The sequence below is a fragment of the Sceloporus occidentalis genome, unplaced genomic scaffold (assembly GCF_023333645.1).
Source record: "Sceloporus occidentalis isolate IW3139 unplaced genomic scaffold, rSceOcc1.0.p SCAF_1, whole genome shotgun sequence".
In the NCBI taxonomy this organism is placed as follows: Eukaryota; Metazoa; Chordata; class Lepidosauria; order Squamata; family Phrynosomatidae; genus Sceloporus; species Sceloporus occidentalis.
The window spans coordinates 155,092,831-155,101,096 of record NW_028316981.1 but is presented as its reverse complement, the minus strand read 5'-3'; the positions used below and the strand labels follow the sequence as shown (position 1 = coordinate 155,101,096).

At 42.6% G+C, this 8,266-nt stretch overlaps 1 protein-coding gene across 2 annotated transcripts in view; it reads left to right on the top strand.

Annotated features, from left to right (window-relative positions):
• Positions 1 to 761: 761 nt before the first annotated feature.
• The window catches only part of HLF (HLF transcription factor, PAR bZIP family member), a 66,820-nt gene continuing 59,315 nt past the window's right edge, over positions 762 to 8,266 (top strand). For both annotated transcript variants that reach the window (XM_089478387.1, XM_089478378.1), the window contains exons 1-2: positions 762 to 1,258; positions 6,415 to 6,753. In XM_089478387.1, the coding sequence (XP_089334513.1) occupies positions 1,153 to 1,258; positions 6,415 to 6,753 (445 nt within the window). In that variant the 5' untranslated portion in view covers positions 762 to 1,152. The remainder of the gene's footprint in view (positions 1,259 to 6,414; positions 6,754 to 8,266) is intronic.

Here is an 8,266-nt window from a genome sequence, read left to right as displayed (position 1 = left end):
CGCTTTAACTGTCATGGCTCCATCCTATGGAATCCTGGGATTTGTAGTTTGTTGACAAAACTACAAATCCCAGGGTTCCACAGGATGGAGCCATGACAGGTAAAGTGGTGCCAGAATGTATCTGTTCTGCACTGTAGACGCAGCCCTGGAAATCAAATACCTGAAGGAGCACTTTAAAAATCAACAAACTGATGTGGAAGTAATACCCTGAGGCTGAGAGAGTATGACTTGCCCAAAGTGAGCAGAGTGAGCAGGGATTGTCTCCAGAGTCCTAGTCCAGCACTCAAACCATTACTTGACCCTGGCCCTCTTTTAGTACAAGCTGAGTCTCCTTTATCTGCAATTCCAAAATCTTGGCATTTTGGGGCAAGTCACACTCTCTCAGCCTCAGGGGAAGGCAAGGGCAAACCTTCTGTGGCCAAGAAAACCCCATGATAGGTTCACCTTAAGGTTGCCATAAGTCAGTGGCCCCCAAACTTTGCCCTTTAGAATTTGGGACTCCAGCTCCCAGAATCCCAGACCATTGGCCAAGGTGGCTGAGGCTTCTGGGAGCTGAAGTCCAACATCCTCTTAAAAAGGGCACAGTTTGGGGCGCCACTACAAAGAAGCGAAATCCAGGCTGCGGCGGCGACAGGAACCAAAGAGTAGGGAACGAGGCGGGGCGCTAGGGCCCGGGGGAAGCCGTCCTCCTTTGCCTTCCCTCCGCCTTGTTTCTGTGCTGGGCTTTGACGTCACTCTTGTCAGTGTCAGCAGCACATGGATGTGCAAAGGCTGTAGAACGGAGGCAGGGCGGAGCGAGAGAGGCTGAGAGGGACCGAGAGAGGGTTGCCCCTTGCAGCACTGTTATTCCTCCTCTTCCTTTTTTTGCTCTGCTTCCCCTTCTCCCCTTTTGGCAGCCTCTTCCTCCTCCTCCTCCTCTTGCTGCTGCTGCTGCTGCTGCTGCCTCTGATGCCAAAGGGGGCTCAAGAGGAGGCTCCAGACTCCGCAGCTGCAGACTTCAAGGGAGGAAGAAATATTGATTTTTAATAGTAATAATAATATTTTAATATATAAATTATTATTTTTTAAATTATATACTCCCAACTAAGGGCAGGAGAGTCACTTCTCTCTCTGTGTCCTGATCCTTCTGCCTTTCTTCCTCCTTTGGGAGCCATGGCTCGCCCTCTCTCCTTGAACCCCTCTTTCCTACCTCCGACTTACGGGGTGCTGAAGTCGCTGCTGGAAAACCCGCTCAAGCTCCCGCTGCAGCATGAAGATGGTGAGAGGCAAAAGCGGGATGGGGGCGGGATGGGAGCGGGATGGAGAGGAGGGGAAGGAGAGGGGGTCCAAGTGGCTTCTCAAATCCTGGCTCCCCAGGCTCTCATTTTAAAACCTTTGATCATCGCCATCATCATATATTATAATTATATTGTAGATTATATATTATTATTATCACTACTAAAGAAAACATAGGATGTTATCAGACTGGAAGTATAATCCAATGGCAGTCCGAACACAATCATGGGGTTTAATGTTATTGCGTGATAGACTACCACATGCAATTTCGGGCAATGGGAAGTCAGTTCGAATGCAATTCGAATTCACGTAAATTCACTGAACTAGCAAATTCACGTGAATGTGTTCTGGCCCTACTTTCTTTTCATTCGAAATTAAGAGAAATTCCTCCTGTGTGATAAACTCCATAGTTGTTTTTTGTAGGTAGTTGCCAAGGGAGGAGAGAACAGATCATAAACATGTGTGTGTGTGTGTATTTGTCGCCTTGGGTCCCACTATGGGAGAAAGGCAGGATAAAAATTAATTAAATAAATAAAATAAACATAAGGAGGCTAGGACAGTATAATTTATCTTAGCATATATATATATATATATAATATATATATATATATAGAGATATAGATATAGCTATTGCTAGTGTTACTAGTAAACATAGAATTTAGTAATAACAAATCAATATATCTGGTTGGCTTAGAGAGCCACAGGAAGCAAAATGGATAGGAAAAAAAAGATCAAGAAGCTTGGAAATCAAGATGTTTATAATGTATGAGCGAATCTAATGTGTTGATTTTATGTTGGTCTATTCCAGTGTACGTTATTGTTGTTATTATACGTGAGATATATATATATATATATATATATATATATATATATATATGAGAAATATGTGTTTATTTTATCAATAAAATTATTATTGATAGAAGAAATATTAAAGGAAATATTCAAAGCGTTTCAGACTTAAAAGTAAAGGAAGGAGGAGAAAAGGAAAAACACACAGCCTACTTGGAGCCCAGGCAGGAAAAAGACACACTATTCTGACTTTGTGAAGGTGTCAGGGAAGAGTGGGTTAAAACTGCCACAGTGTAGTGTTGTTGTTGTTGTTGTTGTTGTTTGTAGCCCGCCTCCCCCCCCCCCCCCGCAACTTGGGACTCAAGACTAAAAAACCCAATACAACCAGAAACTTTCCAAAAGTGACAGTTAAGTGGAATTGAACTGTAATAACAAGAAAGTCACATCCCCCCCCCCCCCCAAAAAAAAGGTAAGGACCAAGTGAGGCGGCATCCAGGCTTGCAGACTGGGATTTCTAGTGCCCAGGGAGTTTAAACTAAAGTTTGGAGGGAGAAAGATCCCTGGAGGGAAAGCCTAGTTCTAATCTCGGCCCTGAGCAAAAGGTGCCTTCTTCCTTCCAAGGGATTTTTTGTAGCCCAAGAAAATGTATCACCCCTTTGTGGGTTTCCAATGTGGTTGTGACTTGGTTGCCCTTGTGTTGGCTTCAAGAAGCGACCCTAAGGGGAGTTCAGCCTGGGGTTTATTGTGGCTGGTTTCCTAGGAGGGGGTTTGCCAAGTCTGATCCTAAGATGGTTTTTGCATAGTCTAAACCTGAGACTTTTGCAAAGTCTGAACGTAGGGTGTTTTTTTTGTAAAGTCTGATCCTGAGGTTTTTGTGTGTGAAGTCTGGTCCTAGGATGATTTTTGCAGAGTCTGATCCTGGGACAGTGTTTTGAGAAGTCTGATCCTGTTATAGTTTTTTTTGCCAAATCTGTCTCGGATTGCAGCCGCGGAGTTTACTTTCAAGTACCGTAAACATGAGTAGGTTAGGAAGTTTAGTTGGTGCAAAGTCAAGTAACCTACTAGCCATCGGCATCATCATCTGTGACATTTCTGTTGACAAACGAGGAGAGGGCAAGAGGGCTGCTGGTTGTCCTGGGGACACACTCCCAAATTTCTTGCGAAAGAGGTTCAAAATAGGGAGTGTGTCTTAGCACACAGTCCTAGATGCTTGTTTATTCAAGAGTAAGACCCACCTGCCTTACGCATGACTTACTTTCAGAGAGCTGCCTTTGCAGTTCTAGTCCTCCCAAATGCATCACTCAGCTCCTGCATTCCTGTTTACTTGGAAGTCACGTCCTTTGCTTTCTACGGATTGACTTCCAAGAAAGTATGCACACTTCTTTTTTTGCAGCCAAAACAAATGTGAAGAGTCCAATTTCTCTCTCTTCCCCCCCTTCCCTATGCAGATTTGTGCATGCATGCTCTCATGCCAAGACACACATGCACATCACCTCAAGCCTAGTTATGTGGATCTGGAGTCCTAAAACTGGAAAAGTTGCTGGAGGCTTTAAAAAAATCAGCATATTCTCTCTCTCTCTCTCTAGACAACTCCAGTTTTAAGAATGTGTGTAATATAAAGTTTGGGTTGTTTTTGACATGGAGGTTGCAGTCCACAACCTGTTAAATTCCATGGCAACAGGGCCTGTTAATAGCTGCAGAGTGGGCAATGTTCAAGATTTCTTATTTGTGTTTTTCCAGTCAACAGTACTGTGCACCATGTAAGCTGCGCCTCAGTTCAGTAGCATGTAAAAGCCTTGGCAAAGTTACTTTTGGGGACTAGAACTCCAGTCCCCTCAGTGACCCCACTGGCTGGCGTGTTGTGGAAGTGTGAGTCCCCAAAGGTAACTTTCCTAAGCTCTGCTTGTCCATAGCTGAAGTAGTTTCTAATCTCAAATACAGCTATAGTTGGCAAACAGTTTTAAAAACAACACTCTGATTTCTTAAGATGTGAACCATGTTTGAGAAATGGACACTTTGAGAATGAAGACAGGTTTTCAGAATATATTTCTTTGTAGGTGTGCTTGTAGTATTCTCGTAGGCTTCAATCCTCTCTCCTACTACTTGGGACTAAATCCCACTGAAAGCAGAGGAGTTACTTCTGAATAGGTTTCGCCTTAGAATTGTCATAAGTCAGTAGTAGTGAGTTGAAGACACACAACAACAACCACAACAGATATGCGTAAAATTGGGCTACATGTGAAGTTGAAGGCTTTCATGGCTGGCATCCATACTTTTTTGTGGCCACATAGCCTGAAAAACCCACAAAAAACAATCAGGCTATACCTTGCAAGTATATTCTAGTTCAGTGGCTCTCTTTTGAGAAATGTGTACAGTCAGCCCTCCTTATCCACGGATTTTTTATCTGTGGATACAAGCATCCTCGGTTCAAAAATATTTAAAACAAGTATAAATTCCAAACAGCACACCTTGATTTTTCCATTTTGTATAAGAGACACCATTTTACTATGTCATTGTGTTTAATGGGACTTGAACATCCACAGATTTTGTTATCCACGGGGTGGGTGGGTGGATTCTGAAACCAAACTCCAGCAGATAACAAGGACCCACTGTAGTTATTTTCTTAGAAATTTTGTTTACTTCTTGGCAGTAACAACCAATATGATAACTTTGGTTATCAGTTCTAAACCCAGTTTTTACCTGGAAGCAAAAGCCAAGCCACAAATTAAACCAGAAGTTGATCATTCAGTTTCTTGACTTTTTTATATATTTGTACACACACACACACACACACACAGACAGTACTCTGAAACTTCTCCCCATTGGTGAGAAAAGCTGTAAGACTCCCCAAACCCAAAGCCATTTTCCCAATCACAAATTCCCCACTCTGCTGCTGCTGCTGGTGTGTGTGTGTGTGTGTGTTTGTTCCATGGTAGGTGTGTTTCCTCACCCTCAGGGGCAAACCAGTTCATCTGACTCCAGGCAAATAAGAGCTCCAGAAGACTGCAAACATTTGGGGCTGGCATAGTGGGGAGTGGAGCAGAAAAAAGTTTTGGATCAGAAAAATCACAATGCACACAGGAGCGGGGAAGAAGGTATAGGTCCTTTGGACTGCAGCTGCCATTGAGTTATAAGCAAACGTTGCAAGATCTAATCAAAGTTTTCTCGTACAAAGAGCAGTTTTGTCCACAGCCCCATAGTGTTTGGAAAGTTTCACTTAAAAAACCGTGAAGATTTTCTTCGTATAAATGACCTTTGGCTTGTAACTGCGTGTCTGGGCCTTTGCCATTCTTCATGTCTTAGTAAGTTTGAGGCACATGTGTGTGTAGGTGCACTTGTTATAGCATTCTTTTAGGCTGCGTACCTTTATACACTACTTTCTTGGAATAGAATTCAAACATATAGCTGTGTTAGTCTGTAGAATCAGAGATGTAGAGAGATCTTGTAGCACCTTTGAGACAAACTGAAAGAGAAGTTGGCAGCATGAGCTTTTGTAGACTAAAGTCTATTTCACATGCATCTGAGAAAGTAGATTTTAGTCCACAAAATTCCTGCTGCCAACTTCTTTCTTTTAGTTAGTCTCAAAGGTGCTACAAGATCTTTCTACATCTCTGTTTTCTTGGAGCAAGCCTCACTATGTAGCCGAACACAAGGAATTACCTCTGAGTAGATGCACATAAGGGTGTGCTGTTCCTCACCAGGATTCAATAATAACATTGGACTTAAGTCTTATAGTTCTTCTAATAAACTAAGTCCGACAGCTGTCAAGCAGCAAATGATCCCGGTTATGTTCTGTTTCTGATGGTTTTAAGGATTTTAAGAAAAGGAATTCACACTCTGAAATAAAAAGTTCAGCTGCACTCTTCCTTCAGTCTAAGCCATATTGGAATGAATATCAGGTAGCTTTAGAAGCATATAGCACTCTCATGTTACTCTGATTCATTTTGGTTATATGTTTTGTGCTAGTGAATTTTCATGATGGATTGCCCCCTCAGAGCAACTCCTGCTCTGATTTCCCCTGTTCTGTCGGGGGGGGGGGGGGGGTTCTGATGAAATCTCAGTGTTGTTGTTTGAAGCTTACATTTGCTCGAAGCCAAGAACACAGATGAATTGCTAATTAAAAACAGAGGCGGCAGCCATGCATAGATTTTAATGAGCAGGAAATATATCTAGAGACCTTTGAATTCTATACCAAATGTACAGCCTGAAAGGGGCAGATCTTAGTGAAATACAATTTGGTCTTTTCAGAACTTTTTTTTTCATATACCATGAAAGTGTTGCAAAAATACTTTTTGTAAAAATACTGATTTTTCTTACCTGTTTTCTGCCCCTCTCTTCCTTTCCCTCTAGCATTTTATAAAGAGAAAGACAAAGAGAAAAAGTTGGATGATGACAATACCAGTGCCACTGTCCCACAGTCGGCTTTCCTTGGTCCGACATTATGGGACAAGACGCTTCCCTATGATGGTGACACTTTCCAATTGGAATACATGGACCTGGAAGAGTTTCTCTCAGAGAATGGCATTCCACCCAGCCCAGCTCAGCATGACCACAGCCCTCACCAACCTGCTCTTCAGCAAGCTACCTCAGCAACACCACCTTCTGTCATGGACCTCAGCAGCAGAGCATCCACGTCGGTCCACCCAACCATGGTTTCTCAGAACTGCATGCAGAGTCCAGTCAGGCCAGGTAAAATCAGCCATGCAAACTTGTTTCTGGGAACACTAAAGTAGAGGCAAAGAAATAGGATGTCTGTAGACATGTACGTATATAAATACAGAAGAGCCAACATGGTATAGTGGTTTAAGTGTTGGATTCGGACTCTGGGAGACCAGGGTTTGAATGCTTACTCGGCCATGGAAACCTACTAGATGATGTTGGACAAGTCACACACCTGAATAAATCTGGGGCCCTTTGGCACTACACAGTTATAACACTGTGATGCCACTTTAACTGTCATAGCTGCATCCAATACAGTACTGGAATTTGCATTTTGAGAAAGTCCTTAGGATTTTCTCAGGCTGAAAATCCTAAGGACCTTCCTAAAATGCAAATTCCACTATTGTATAGGATGCAGCTATGACTGTTAAAGTGGCATCACAGTGTTATAACTGTGTAGCATGGAAGAGCCTCTGGCCAGGAATGCCCTAAGGTTACTATAAGGTGAAGTCAGTGTGAAAGCACATTATAACATACAACAAGATATAGATATGACACCCATTAGCAGAGAGCTGCAGGCCACATATGCCTCGGCATCTTGGTCTTGAACAAACAGCTTTATTCAGGTATTATGATTCAATAGGAAGTCCACACCTATATGAAGGAAGTGGTAGTGATCATTCCACTATTCTACTTGTTCCTGACATTGCCATTTGAACTACATGCTCACTTGAACAGAAGCAGAAGTCTCAGCATAATCCAGAACCCTGATAAGGCAAGGTTCTTAATCTCATAATATGTTCCACTTGCCTTCAAGTGCACATTCATAGAAGTTCCTTTTAGACACTCAATTCAGTGTGGCAAGTATGTCACATGGGGAGAAAGCTGGGGGCACAGCCAATGAGTGTGAGTTCAGATTGCCCCATTCAGGCTAGAGTTTTGAAAAGTTACTTTTTTGGCTGATAAGTCCCAGAATCCTTGAGCCAACATGGATTCTTTTATTTATTTATTGCATTTACTATATGTCATCTTTGTCCTGGAAAAGGACCCAAGGCAGTCTTTAAGTCAGTGGTTCAATAAAGTATGTTTTAGGTGTCGTTTAGAGCACCAAAATGGGGTTTAATGTGAAAGTAAATTCCATTGATTAAGCTGGACCTTTATTTTGAAAGCCCCTTCCTATGTTAGTAGCAACAAGGATGGTCCTGCTGTCCCACCAGTGACTTCTTTCCATGGTATTCCAGCAATTCTTTGTCCAGGAACTACAAAAGTGGGCTCAGGTGGGCAACAAGTGTGCCATACACGGTTCATGTAGTTAGGAATTCTGTCTTTGGAGTGGGCTTTGTGGTTCCTTGATCCAGACATTGCTGATATGGCATGGGAAGTGACTTTCCATACTTCTATAAGTCATGTATGAATCATCCAAACATCAAAATGTGCTTAACATCATATCCGTGGATTTCCCCCCTCCTCTTTTTGTGCACATCCCAACTTCTATCTGTTTAATATTTCTGGTCCAGTGTCTGTCTGTGTGTGTGTGTGTGGG